The 15,444-nt window shown below is 39.3% G+C and overlaps 1 protein-coding gene and 2 non-coding genes across 3 annotated transcripts in view; 1 reads left to right on the top strand and 2 right to left on the bottom strand.

Moving 5' to 3' along the window:
• LOC111233853 (contactin-associated protein-like 4) overlaps positions 1-15,444 on the top strand; it is a 128,481-nt gene that overhangs the window by 79,085 nt on the left and 33,952 nt on the right. The window contains exons 9-13 of the mRNA XM_022761754.1: positions 1,016-1,165; positions 2,820-2,991; positions 11,300-11,406; positions 13,625-13,744; positions 14,406-14,606. Coding sequence (XP_022617475.1) covers positions 1,016-1,165; positions 2,820-2,991; positions 11,300-11,406; positions 13,625-13,744; positions 14,406-14,606 — 750 coding nt within the window. The remainder of the gene's footprint in view (positions 1-1,015; positions 1,166-2,819; positions 2,992-11,299; positions 11,407-13,624; positions 13,745-14,405; positions 14,607-15,444) is intronic.
• Positions 6,489-6,571, bottom strand: trnal-caa. The gene has a single exon. It is a non-coding gene; the product is annotated as a tRNA-Leu (tRNA).
• Positions 7,641-7,723, bottom strand: trnal-uaa. The gene has a single exon. It is a non-coding gene; the product is annotated as a tRNA-Leu (tRNA).

Below are 15,444 nucleotides of genomic sequence, written 5' to 3'. Positions count from 1 at the left end.
TGATTCTTAGGCCTTGCTCTCTGGCCCCAATTTCTAAAAGGTAAATACCAACCTTTAAAGCCAGACATCTTACATCTAATTAAGGAGTATCAAACATATACTTTGTGTTATACTTTATATTTGTTTGATTTTACATGGAGCTGTCAAGTCTGGATTACCAGCTGTGCAAAGTGGGCCCCAGACCCCCATTTCTATTTCATATCATTTGGGTCTATTTAATTTGATGAAGGCACTGAGACAGGATAAAAACTCTGACTGATCCTCCATCTTGTGTCACTGGTCTTATAAAAGCACTCTGTCAAAATCTAGTTTAAAAACCTTCAATATTTCAGTTTATATCGAGCTCATGTATTGTGTTATTATGTTGTATCAAATTGCTTCCATTTTTTCTTTGTCAAGTAACTAGCACAGAAAGCCCAGTGCAAGGAAGCATTATTCCATTATCTGAGAACTGTAATGCTGCATCCAACAGTTAGTTTCATCGTTAATACATCTGACAATTATTTTCTTTAAAAATGGATTGATTGTTTGGTTTAAAAAATGTCAGAAAATTGTGAAAACTGCCCATCATTATTCCCTGATGCACAAATAAACATTTTCAAATTGCTTTTATTGTCCAACCAACAGTCAAAAACCCAAAGGTGTTGAGTTTACTCTCATAGACAACTGGGTATAATAGCAAATATTCAGATTTTAGAAGGTGGTACCAGTGATTCTTTGGTATTTTTGCTTAAAAAAATACATTAGCTATTAATTAGTTATCAAGATTGTTGCCAATTACATTTCTGTCATTCAACTGGTTGGTTTCTGTGTTTTTGGGGAAATAATGAAACTGTTATGAACAGTGGGGGTCAGGAGGGGGCTAACAACAAATGTTTGCCCCAGGGCCTCAAAGGAGGTTAAGCCAGCCATTGAAACACACAATGAGCAATGAAGCAGATTGTGCCATTGTTTTTGTAAAAATGCTACATCAATAAACCTTAGGAATCTTTTTGTCACTGTCAATGGTCTTCAGGTACGGCTCTAAGTGACGGTCAGTGGCATTCAGTGGAGATAACCTCTGGACGAGGACGTCTGACCATCGCTGTAGATAAAGAAGAAGGAGGCGTCACTCATGCCAGCCCCTCATTTCCTGTCACCGTAGGCAGTCAACTCTTCTTTGGTGGTAAGAGTGGAAAATATATTATCAATATCAGTTAATATACTGTAGAAGGAGCTGATCAGTAAGCCATTATAGCACACCACACTAAAAAAAAAAAAAAGGTATTTTTCAGATGAGTGCACTGGACATGCCTTGATAATCATTTTAATTAATTTTCACAGGAGAAACACAGCATTAATTTACATTAGTGATGTAAATTAATGCTCAGAAGTATTATTGCCACGCTTAATTATGGTTCTAGCTCATTTTGCAGCAGCTGAGTGATAGTTAAGCTATATTAGGATTTGGGATTTATTTATTCTCGTTTTAGGAATATTTAACTAAAGGATGAATTTAATGCCTCTCATTTATAAATTAAACAATTTATTCCTGCCTTTCATGTCTGGATTTAACTTCATTTCACCCACACTCCCCCTTTTCTTTTGATCCCGATGCCTGCCAGGGCCCAGACTGTCACACTAAATGCAACTGCCGTCTCAATTTTTGTTTTATTTATATATTTATTTGCATTTTGTGAAATATTTTTATGGGCCTAATAGTATAGTCACAGCAGAGAACTGACTCCAAAATGAATCTATTTCTGTTTCACTGTGGTTCAAATGAACTTTGTCATATTTGCCCTTAAAGTTATATATTAATATTTGAAAGTGTCTGACATTTTATATATTGTTCGATACAGTCAGTGTCATCAAGACTCACCTCTACAACTGTGTGTGCGCTGAGCCAAATTTAGCTTCTGGCTCTTTCATGATGAAAGTTATAAGTCTGCTTTATCTTTCTCCTTTCTCTTCCTTCCTCTCCTCTTTCTCTTAATATGTTTTTTCTTTTCACTCTTCTCTCCAGTCTTTTTCTCCATTTTCCATCTGTTTCATTCTTCCGACCAGCTTCCTCACAGCCTTTTTTTTTCTTAATCTCATCTCTTTTGTCCTCTCTCTGCTCAGCAATATTAGAGTCCAGCCATGTTCTTTTACTGCTCAAGGCTTTTTATCATCCTGCTCATACTGTACACACTTATACATTTACACAAATGCACTCACTATCTCCTCTTTCACATTAAATTGACTATGGACTACAAAAGAATTTAATTAAGGCTTGACCTGCTGTATATTTGCATTACTCCAGATACTTTAAAATACGTAATCCAGCACAAATCACTGCTCAGCTCTTCGTGTGGTAGAACATTTTTACCACAGTGCTACTTTATGCTGCTCTTCAGTAAAATCAGAGTAGGTTTTTAAACCCTACAGAACTGTCCACACCATGAGTGCACATTAATTAGTGTGTTTTCAGCCATTACCTAAACTTGTAGTGAATTTTAATCATCGCAGTGGGTTGTATTCCACTTTAGCTGTGATGTATCCGCCATTTGTGTTAATAGTTTCATAATACACCAGCAATTGACTGTGTTTAATCATGTTGAATGGTGCTCGCTGTGTCATCTATGAAATTTTATTTGCCTCGAGAAACGTCTAGGGGAAATTGAGTCCTTTATAAAGCATTGGGTAAAAAGTGAGTTATCACCTTCTTGTACCATGAACTGTTTGTGTACTTCACTTTTAGCTTCTTCTGAGATCCCATTAGTGTTTTTTGATTGGATCAATGCTGTCATGTCACCTTCCTCACTGTTGTTCTGTTCTCTTTTCCCTTTCCTGTCCAGGTTGTCCTACTGAAGACGACAATCAGGAATGTAGAAACCCCTTCGATATCTTCCAGGGCTGCATGCGTCTCCTCACTGTGGACAACCAGCCAGTGGACCTGATCCTGGTGCAGCAAAGACTGCTGGGAAACTACAGCCAGCTGCAGATTGACATGTGTGGCATCATTGACAGGTCAGAACCACCAAAACCCATCTTAGTGGTCGACAATTAAATCATCATTTCACCCTTTCTGCCATTACCGAGACAATGAGACTTCCCGGCAGATACACTTAACATGGTACTCCTTAGATATTTCTAACCACAAAATGTGCCCACTATTCATTAATCCTCAGTTGTTATTGATATTTGGAGCCTGGTGTTAAGGGACTATGGTGTGGGAAACCTTAGAGCATTCAGTCCAGATTTATGTTGTTTTTCTGGTTAAATTATCCTCCCAACAGAGTGGGAGTGACAGTTCAGTGATCATAACTCTCCTGCCAGCAGTGGGTTTTGAACCCACAAGGGTTTTGTGCCCACTGCATTATGAGCGCAACGCCTTAACCACTCAGCCATCCTGCTTTCCGCTTTCCTTAACTTTCAATGGCTAAGATCCAGCAGTGTAATAAAACCATCTGTTCTTTTCAGCCCAACAAGCTGATCAAGGTCGTCAGAACACAACTGTGGGATTGTAAGTGTATTAGTCTGAGTCACCAGATGTAGACTGTGGGTAAAAGCCTGCCATCGACTGTGTATTAGAGGCGATATTCTCCTTCAGTGCTGGCTATGCAAGACTATAAGTGTATGAGCAGCGTGTTAAATTATAATTTAATGTGACAATTTGGCCAATTTTACTATGAAGGTAGCACATGACCTTTAAAAACATCGGTGCTGCACAAGAAGCACAGTTGAGATCATATTATAGTTCAATTTTAAGCCCAGTAACTTAAATACCTAAGAGGCTGAGCTTGAAATGTCAAACATTCAGCCTTAATCACACCATCCAAGCCGTCCTGATCACTGCACGCAAACATACACTACACTTAACTAAGCTGTGTTCAATTCTACCGAGGGTGGGGTTTTAACCCACATGGGCAGAGAACCGTTGGACGTTTAAGCCCCACACCTTAACCTCTCAGCCATCCTGGTTACTCCAGTTGTTCACTTTCAGTACCTACAAGACTCACAGACAACTAGTTACACATGTTTTGTTCTTCAGGCTCTGAGCTTCAGCATGTTCAATTTTAGATAAAATAACGGATCCTACATTAAAGTGCAAAGTCTCTCAAAGCTTTCATTTCAGTAGGTTTACATCAAATATAATAGACTTGTGTAGGAGGTATAGCCCCTTTTACACACAGTGCCCAAAGTTTAGGGGTTCAAAAGGAATAACATATTCTTGATATATGTCCATGTTTGAAATATTAGAACACATGATTAAATTGTAGCACTACAAAGTACAGAGTTCAGTATCTGGAGTCATGCTCTGTCAGTCAGAAGTTTGTTACATTAGTTTTATTCTCTCCAGAGCTGCCTTGATTATTTTGTCACTCAACTTTATATGAGACACAACTTTTGTGGAAGTGAAATGTAATTCTTCTATTTTTTTGGCAGACTAATTTATTTGTGAGGGGAAGTGGTGCGGAGAGTTGGATCCAGGAAAGACACAAACAGACACACACACACAAAGAATCAACAGCATGCACACACACTCACAGTATTTCCATTAAGGAATGGAGAATTATTGTTCAGTGGAGACCTGAGGTGTGAAATAACCACTGACAGCCCTGTTTGTTTTATGATCTCCCTCACATCTGACAAATCAATGTTTCTTCTTATAGTTCTCTCATCTGTTTCTCACTAGAACGCAATGTGTCATTCTCACTTGTGTATCAGTTTGCACCATGCAAAATGGCATTTTTAGTATATTTTGTTGGGGGCTTTTTATGCCTTCTGGATAGCACAGTAGAGAGAGACAGGAAATGGGGAGGCAGAGGGGGGGGTGACATGCAGTAAAGGGCTGTCCGATGCGGGATTCGAACCGGGGCCGACTGCAGCAAGGACTGTAGCCTCTACATATGGGGCGCCTGCTCAACCCACTGCGCCACTCAACGCCCCAATTGTTGCCGTTTTTAAAGCAGAAATCTTCAAATTTATTATTTAATCTAATTTATTTATACTATTCCACTCTGTGTTGATGTGAGGAGTTTTTATTCTGCTTTTATTCCTGCTGGAGCCATTTTATACTGATGCTATGTAGGTTGCTTTGGCATCTACCAAAGGCTTTCAGTTTTCTGTTTGATGGCGTCCTAATGGCCGAGGGTTGGAGGTGCCGACGATGTAGCTGGTGGGTGTTCAGCTGTGGACTGCTGCATGTTGAATGTGATCCCCCATTTCTCTCTCTTTCCTCCCTCATTCCCTGTCATCTCTCTACTGTGCTATCTAGTGCCGACATAATAATTCCCTATCCCCACCCACATCTACACTGAAGTACACCACAGAGAGAGAGAGAAAGAGATACACTGTATGTCCAATAAAAGGTGTGCAGGCATTAAAAGACCACCTACCTTTCAATATTACCTTTCAGTTTTCTTGAGTATAATAATAATGATGATAAACTTTAGTTATATATCACTTACTTACTCACTTAAGGTTACTAAGTGCTTTACAATGCAAATGTAATACGAGCGAGATCTGTAAAACATAATCTAACAAGACTAAGAGTCTACAGCCATGCTAGCAGCTCTGTGAGGCTGCACTTTGTCCATTTGATAATATTTAGCAGGTATTTTTACATAAACCAGAGCATTGACACTTTGGTCTGCGTTGGCACAAGATGAAAAGTCGTCTCGGGGGAAAATGAATGTCTAAACCAAATGTCATAGAAAGCACACATTCATATACATACATATATGAACACAGCTACGCGCACCAGCCACACAGCCTCCTCACAGAGGGAGAATTTGCTCCGGTGGGTTTAATTAAATATCTTTCTGTTTCAACTTTTATCAGATTAGTATTCAGCAGAGTCTACTCACAGGAACAGAACAAGAGAAAAACCACAGCTTTTGCTGCGGTTTCCCTCACTGTTACTCTGTTGATTAAACTGAGGGTCCCTGGGATGTAAAGTTTAAAGGAAACTGGAGTTGTAGACTTAGCTTCCATATGCTTCTCTTTCCTCAGCTGTTAAATCTGTGTTTGTGTGTGTGTCTGCGGGCTTAATAGTAGTATAACCCCATGCAAGGAGTACAATGTAGAAGCAGCCATGCATTTAATAGATTTGACCCATCATTCTTACAGTCAGATCTAATTTACCTCAGGTCTAGTCTGCATTCACATTGTAGTAACTTGGTCAGAAAGTCAACATAATTTCCTGAACAACTTTTTTGCTCTGTGTGGGCAGGCAGAAACCTCTGAAGTAAAACCCTTATTTTCTTTTCCTTGCCTGAAGGCTCATCTAATGAAGAACCCCAGTTTGTTTATCATAGTAGTTTAGTACACTCTAATTGGCCCATAGGAAAGGTGCGATTTACCCAGTCAAAGCTTTCATAGAGATGTAAACATCAACTGCTGTCACTGAGGATATATCAGTAGATTGGCCAAGCTGATTTTGTTTAGATGTACAGACTGTATATCTGATCTAACAGCTGTGTTTTCTATCTCTTACCTGAGTTTCTTTAACATTTGGTGAATACCAGGAGTGGGATTTGAACCCACGAGGACTTATGTCCATTGCATCTTGAGTGCAACGCCTTAACCACTCGGCCATCCTGGTGACATATATTTTACTGCATTGGTCCTTTATTTCACTACTTACAACCCACATCCACATTTTCCTGACAAGCTACCTCTAGCGCTTGTGATCATTATTAACACGAGTACAAGAGATAGCAGGAGTTTGATGTTGTTACACTGCTGTAAAAAGCTTTAGGGGGCAGAGGAAGGGTTGGTGGTTGGGCTTGCAAAGTGTTTCATCTCTAAATACAAAAGACCAGACTTTATGTCTCAAATAATACCAGCAGGCTCGCTCTGTCTTATCAAGAACTTTTAGTTGCAGTGAAGCAGCAACAGCAGCATGAAGCTGTGTTCTTCTGTGCAGGTTTTCACCATCATGTCAACCACACTTGACAAATTGCTGTTTTACTCCCCTTCAGGACGTGTTGTTCATGTAGCCGACATGTTCTTGAATGCAAAACTTTGTATTAATTACAAATATGTGATCTCTTGAATGAATATATGTGGCTTTGTTGTTTGTGCACTTGAAGACAAGAAAAAGTACTGTATGCTCTGAACACTACATTCTGCACAATTGAAGCCAAAGGTTTTTGAACAACCCCTCTTCTGTGGTGATATAATGGTCCAAGCAGAGAACCATATGTGGGGTTTGAACTCACGTGGGTATTTCACTATTGGATGTTAAGTCCAGCAGCTTAACCACTCAGCCATTCTGATTCTTGCATTGTGGTGATTGAGACACGTTTGGTGCATATAAATCTTAGACGAAGGACTAAATTTGAATCCAATTGTTGTTTTAATTACAAAGGAACAACAATGTGAAGATTGAAATATCCTGCTGTTATGTGTCAAACAAGCTAATCAAGTGTGTTGAAATCAAACTGTACAAAGGGGTGTGTAAACAGCATTTTGATTTGATTGGAATCCAAATGCCTCTATTAATCATTGCATTAAAGGCCTGGTAAAAGGTTCACGGTCAAAAATCTGAACACACAAGGTCAATTTGTAAGTGCAAATACACTAAGATGATGATGCACTCTGTTGATGTGCAAAGACATGTAATTATCTTACTTTGTCCACTTAAAAACTGCCTGTGAAAGGAAACACAATACCAGGAGTGGGGATCGAACCCACGAGGGCATTCGCCCATTGGATCTTAAGTCCAACGCCTTAACCTCTCGGCCATCCTGGTGCTGGCTGATGGTTGATTTATACAGTACAATAAATCAATCCATGGTGATTAGAGTGAAAACGTTGCAGATTTATTGGGGTTTAAACCCACAAGAGCTTTGATGTGATGTGATACAGTGATACCTGAAGTGACAATTACTGACCTAAAATGTGGCTCTAAGATATTTCCTACATAAGAACTTGCCTTAAAATTACATTACTGTTAGTATGTTAGTACCTCCATGTGTAGCAAACAGCGCTGTCGTAGCAAACATCAGGATGAAGCTTCTCCTCTGTGATTGTTGCTTCCCTTCAGTCTCTTGCTGTATCACTCTTCCTGTTGTTTACTTCTACAGAGACATGATGCACAGCTTGAGTATATACAAATGTGTTTGCAATGAGTATGTCGATGCTTGTTTGTTTCTATGTACTTATGCAGAGTGTGTTTCATTGCCCTTGTCAGTATAATACACCACTCATTTAGACAGAACTGAATCTGAAGCTCATCAGCAGTCAGTCTGACCAAAGACCATATTACTGCGTATAACATTACTGACACACTGAATTCGATTACATCAACACTCACATTCTTGAAATCCTGCCTATAACTGACTCACACATACACAAGCACTAAATATATAAAATAAAATATCAAGTGAAGTGTTTTATCTGCAAGGCTCCAGCTTACGCTTAGATTAAAGCCGTATAGAGATAAACGGAGGTTAACATCAGCCTGTAGCAGGCTGACAGGCTGCTGACTCAGGGCTTTTATCTAAATAAAAGGGAGGCTGCAGATTCTGTACAGTCATCTGTTTTCTACTCAATATTCCTGCCTGGGTTTGAGCAAACACACACTCACACACTGTCACATACGTTCACTTAAGTAAATACACTGGTTGAAACATACAGTTGTGAACATAAAGACAGATAGAAGTACAACATACACATGCTGCCAAGCTTTGTAAACACAGATGACATAAAAGTGTGTGTGTGCGTATTTGCATGTGTGTGTGTGCATGTGTGCCTGCGTGCGTGCCTGCGTGCATGTGTGTGTGTTTGTGTCAAACCTCCTGGAGGTGCCAGCCGGTCCTGAAGCAGATGGAAAGCAACCAGTGTGGATGAAAACACTGTTACTCATCGTCTCCTGTCGTCTGTCCTCTACCTGTCTTTCTCTCAGCAGAATCAGGTCACATGACGTCTTTCTGTGCATCTTACCAGATACAGAGTAGATCAGAGGCTGAGCTGTGTTGTTTTAAAGTGTCGTTTAAACATGTTTTCTCACTCACCTCAAGTGATCATACTTTTGGTTTTACAACAACATTGTATGAATGAACGTAAATAATGGAGTTACAACAGTCTTTAATGTGGCCGTTACTCAAGATATCACACAGACCTCACCTTAAACAGTTTTTATTGGAACGAATTTATTGGAAGATTTGAAAGCTATTTCACTATCAGACTAATGAACTAAAAGAACATGGAAAATAGGATTACAGACAAGTATGGTATAATACAATACACTGTCACATGCACCCTAACCTAACAATGCACTTAAATTTAGTCTTTGTAGACTGACACACTGTACTACATATAGTGTACAGAGAGTAAACAGAGTGGTAAGTGACATCTAATATGACCCACCTTTGTAGCAGTCTTTTTTAATTAAGGGTTTATATAAATGTTCCTGCTCCCTACAGCTGAAAAGTTGCAGCTAAAACAAGAAGAAGAAACAGCTGAACGGAGCATGAGTCCAGACCACAGTTTCCTGCCCTTCATTATCTTTCTGCAGAATGTTTTGTTGTTGTTTTCCAAGCTTCAGGAACTGCTACCTCTGTCCGCATTCATGTCCCTTACCCTTAACGTGTTGTTTTCCAGTTGTTTCCTGCAGTTACCTAAAGTCTAAAGCTGCACAGGTCTCATTCTTTCTGGCCTTTATTGAGCTTTTTATTGTGGAAAAATGTATTAATGTAAATAGTTTGTATGCAGTTGGCATATTCTTCCACTGCTGACTGCAAAGGTGTCAAGGTTTTCTACCTTCCTTGCACACATGCTTTAATTCTAATAATAAACTGCTTTGTTTTAATTGAAAGGAAAAAATTACCTGATCATTGACTTCCATGAATTACCTAAAGTGGTCCTCAGGGGATTGAAGTCACAGTCACACCATGTGTCTGACAGCTCACTGAAAAATGTGTGTGCACGCCGGAACAGATAAATGGATGTTCGTACACACACACTCACTCACTGTTGAGGCTGGTAATAATGTTTCATGTGTTTTCATAAGCCCTACCTCCCTCTCTCCGTTCCCTCCGTCCCTCTCCCTCCCTCCTACACAGGACTGATGTCGTGATGGCTACAGCAGTATGATATTTATCTATAAATAACACACAGGGCCTCAGTGAAGTCTCCTGGGAGCTGGATTCATTTAAAGAACTTCTTCAAACAATCTGCTGCTGAGAAGAAGTGAAAAGATACTCTCTATTCAGAGTAAAACTTTTCCTTTTATGTAAAATGAAAGAAAATGAAATGTGTAAAGTAATGAAGTTATTCTTTTCATCTCTCTGAGGAAGGGTGAAAGGTGTTTCAAATGAATATTCTTCAGATGTCATCTTTCGATTTAACATTAGAAAATGTGTTTTTATTATTCCAGAGCAACAACCTCTCACAGCTTCACCTAAATACAGAAACCAATATTTAAAATGAAAGATGTTCTATTTGAGATCCTGCTCTGCTATTTAGCAGTATATTTAACCATCAAATAAATAACCTTGAAGAGCTTTGGCTAAAAGGTTTTTTTCTTCCTTAAAATGGAAAGCTGCATTTCATAAGAGGGCTGTTAAATTTAATGAAGTAGTTTTCTCTCTCTGAAAGGAAGTGGGAGTTTGAAAACATGTTTCCACTCAGTCATCTGTATTTTTGTAAAGATGAAGCAGTTTTGGCTGATGATGGTTAGAAAGAGATCTGTAACCCCAAAGTCAAAGGGCATTCGGTGCTATTGAATGCTCACTAACACTTTCATTATAACCACACTAAGGCAAACATAATGCCAGAGACATGTTAATGCTTTAACAGAGTTATTACCTTAAAAGAGTACTCTACCCATTCAGCATCAGTCTCCCATCTCATTATCTGACACACGAGTGACAGAAGAAAAAAAAAGGATCAAAATCGATGCAGCAGATCTATCTGATTTCACACAGCTCCCTGCGGCCCCACAAAAGCTTTTATACAACTTTTTCTATATGCAGTAGTACTTTCCAACACCTGGAGTTCCCCTTTAAAGTTGTAATTGGAGTAAGGACACTGTATATGATCTGGACTGGACTCTTCATTAATCTGCAGGTGGAGTGTGTGGCATAGTTTGGTTTCTGTCAGTGGTTTTTATCCTGTGGACTCATGTAGAAAAATCAGGTGGTGGAGAAAAAAAAAAACTTATGATCTGGAGCAACAGCAGAGCAAAGGTTGAAACGCTTTGTAAACTGATATATGAAAGTTTGTTGGCAGCACGTCAAGGATAATTGTTTTCAAAATTTCAAACTGCCATGAAAAGCACGTCTCTCACTCTCTCTCTCTCTCTCTCTCTCTCTCTCTCTCTCAGGTGTTCTCCCAGTCGTTGTGAACATGGCGGCCTCTGCAGTCAGTCCTGGACCGTCTTCCACTGTAACTGCTCTGACAGCGGCTACAGCGGAGCCACCTGCCACAGCTGTAAGTCACCTGTCAGACAAACATGGCCACATGACCGCCAAGACAGATAGATTGGCAGGGAGGTGAGATGGGACAGATGAAATACAAATGAGGAGGGAGGCTGGGTGTCAACCAGAATAATGAATGGGGATATTTCCTCCTGCATCATTTAAACCCAGAGGCAGTATGCAAACAGAAAAATCTGATAAAATTAGATTAAATAAAATCTCTTTTGCTACAGCGTCGTTAAAACCCATTAAGACGTTACACCCATTAAACAATGAATGATAAAAAAAACAAAACAAAAAATTATGAAATTCAAGTTTATCTGTGTGGCATATTTCAAACACCAGCTCAAACATCAAACAGGAATCACAGAAAACATTACACAGTATAATTATTAATGTTTAGGGTCCAACATTTTGTTTTTACAGTCTTGAAAAGTTGTGATTTTTTGAATTGGAGCCACATTTCTTAAAAGAAAACTCAAAGGTTTCCAAAGTAATCCTGTGATAGTTGTCTTTCCCTTGCAAAAGAAGCTGCTAATAGCAAAATTACCAAACTTTTAATGGTACTGATTTGCCAGAGTGTAAACAAATAAAGGTTTAGTCTCTGACATGGGCATCTCAGGCAAAGCATTTTCTTGGTTTGAATCCTATCTCACTAGGCGCTCCTTCAGTGTCATAGCAAGGACAAACATCCTTGTTCTCACCACAGTCTCTGCACCGATCTGCAAGAATCCCTTGAACACTCATCTCTTCCAGGAGCATGTTATGCCCCATACGTTTACATCCCCCAAAGCCCTGAAATTATAGGAATTATAGTTGCAAAACTTAGAGCATAATTAAGGATAATAATAATAAACTTTATTATATAGCACTTTTCATACACAGGATGCAGCTCAAAGTGCTTTGACAAATATAAAAGAGAAAGGGAATTAAAACAGGGAAATCATTGAAAAACTGAAAACATTTAAGATAAAAACATTAATAAGAAAAAAAAAAAAACTCAAAGAGCTTATGAAAAGCAAAATTTAACAGGTATGTTTTCAGTCATCAGTTAAAAACATCCACTAAGTCACTAACATTCTTAGTAGGGTTTAGTTGCATAGTGGGTGAAGGGGCCCCTATTTTGGGGGACATTTGGAACATTCAGAAATAGAATGAAGATGAAGAATTATAATCGGAGTGATAAAATCTTTTTTTTCATGTTTCACTATGAGAATTCTTTGACATTACGAATGCTTACTAAGGCTCATCCACTTATATTTCTGGCTCACTGACATTCTCTCCTGTTCATTCATATACAGATGGTAGTGGAGGCTGGTGGGAGACTAACATGTTCTCCCTTGTCTTTAGGACTACTATGTTCTTATAAGTGATAGAGATGGCAGCAAAAACTATAAAAACAACATCCAGGCTGTGATAAACTGGAACCACCCTTTAAATACACCTGCCCCCATGAGTCATTTTTATTATTTGCACGTCCTTTATCTCTGATGCAGGAGGTTACAGTATTATTAAATCTGTTTGTATGTGAGTGATATGATGGAGGTTAATGAGTCTCTAGCTGTGACTAAACTGCCAAATGCTGAATAAATAAATGGAACCATGGCAGTGAAGTGAGATAATGGGCGAGATTTACTGGTTCTGTGCCGATTCCCTTTGAGCCAAACACCTCAAGACCAAAAGTGGAGAGTTTCCCACACACCTCACCTCTGCTCTCATTTTTTATTGCTGACGTTTCTGTGAAAACCTTTTTCTAAATACACTGAGGCAATGTGATGAATAAAAGGCCTTTGGCTGTGGAGAAGAAGCGAGATAAACAGGTGAGCAGAGTGTGGGAACCTTTAGATATGGATTTGACTTGAAGGGCTCGATTATGTGGCTGCAGAGGAAGAACAGGTGTGTGTGTGTGACTGGAGGAGGAGGAAGAGGAAGACTTGTGGAGATAGAGAGGAAGAGGCGGAGCTGATAAAGGTTTTATTTATTGAGTCATTGACTTCCCATCAGTCATTACTGTCCTCTCCAGCTGGACTGATCTTGACTTCATGGGACGCTGCCGCAGAAATAAAACGCTTCATGCTGGTTATGATTCAGTGGTGATACATACGTATGAAGAAGCACCCATAATCCTCCACGGGGTGTGATCTCCATCCCCTCACAGCTCCTGTGTGCCAGCAGATGTGCTGATGTTGATGTGATTCATGTTGAAGCTGATCGCATTATTTTCCTCCCAGCTGTGTATGAACAGTCCTGTGAGGCGTACAAACACAACGGCAACTCCTCGGGACATTTTTACATCGACGTGGACGGCAGCGGACCAATCAAACCACAGCTGGTCTACTGCAACATGACAGGTGACTCACACACACACACACACACACACACATTCACTCCCCTTCATCCTCCCATCATCACTCTACTTTTGCCTGATTAACGTTTACATAATTGCAAATGATGATGCTCTTTCCAATTTTTTTCTTTCCTTCTCCACCTCAGTCGCTCCCTCCTCCCACGTCCTTCTGTGTCTCAATCCTTCATGTCATTTGTATAATCACATAAATGTGAATTATGACACTCTTTCTCTTTCTCTTTCCCACTGCTTCATATAATTTGTATACCTATTTATCTATATATTAATCTAATATTCTCTTTTTTTCCCCTGGATTCTATTTTCCAGTCTGTTTAAAGTCCATGCTCGAGTTCAAATATGCCTTTAATTGTATGAATAGGTAGCAGGTCTCATTTCAGTTGCCAATCTTAAATGTACAATACATTCATCTTCTGTAAATAAAGATGACAACAACATCATACAGCAAAAACGTTATGTTGATCAAAACCTTTCAAAACTTTAAAGGCTGTTTTCATTCACTTCACAGACTACACAGGCCATATATTGATATTTTCAGAGTTCAACTACACAGAAATGTCATCCATTGGCATGCATGTGGTACTATGTATATTCCACGAAAAATCAGATAGTAATTGATATAAACTGGGTCTGTTTATTCCCTCCAGAGGAGAACACATGGATGGTGATGCAGCACAACAACACAGAGCTGACCAGAGTCCGACCCTCTCCAGGTGTGAGCCAGCATATAGTTCATTTTGACTACTCGTCTCAAGAGGAACAGCTGTTGGCCATTACCAGCCAATCACAGCACTGCGAACAGGAGCTGTCCTACCACTGCAGGAAGTCCCGCCTCCTCAACACCCCAGGTGAGGCCTGTTTGTTGTATATGTATTTAAGTATAATTAGGGGATTTCTTGTTAAAACTAATACCGTCAGTCATGATACAGCTCACCTGACACAACCAAGAACTTATTGTATTTCTTATTAGATTAATGTGGCTGTTAATCAGTATGAGGGAATCAAACTTGCAACTTCAAGTTGTGTTTTTTAATGTGAAGTGTGTTGGTCATTGGCTGGCTTCACATGTGAGCCCTTATATGCTCTCTGCTCCACTGCCGGGCAGCAGGGCCAAAAGAGATAAACACAGCCAGTGAATGAGTTTCTAATTTCACACTGTGCCATTTTTATTATATTTTGATTAATTTTGTCAGTCATTATCTCAGAAACATGTACAGAATATAGAGCATTCTGAAGTCAACTTCTTATAAGTTTATCACTGAAGAACTTAAATCATCCGCTTTAACTGAGCCAAAGTGAGATTTTTTTTTTTGATTCTGTGTTTGTGATTATTCTTAAATAATTCAAAATCACATCTCACTTTTTAGAAATCTTTTCTAAACCTAATCCTTTTAATCTTCTAATCTTATATAATCTTATCTCGAGGCGAGCACTCCAGAACTCTATTTCCTCCCTTTTCCTTCAGCACCCCTCAAGTGCCCGCTTGAACAAGAAAAGACTGTAAACAAGGACTTGTTCTTAATTGACTTGTTGGGTTAAGTGAAAGTTAATGAAAGCTTGGTTAAGCAGGCTCTCTTCAGATGGAGATCTCCAACTGTTTTTCTCACTCTCCGCCAGAAAGAATAAAATCATTACATTCATTACTTCAAACTTTCACAAATGATTCAGACAAATTGATTGCTCAGG

Source organism: Seriola dumerili, unplaced genomic scaffold (assembly GCF_002260705.1).
Source record: "Seriola dumerili isolate Sdu_G_001 unplaced genomic scaffold, Sdu_1.0 BDQW01000432.1, whole genome shotgun sequence".
In the NCBI taxonomy this organism is placed as follows: Eukaryota; Metazoa; Chordata; class Actinopteri; order Carangiformes; family Carangidae; genus Seriola; species Seriola dumerili.
This window is presented reverse-complemented; position numbering and strand designations above follow the sequence as displayed.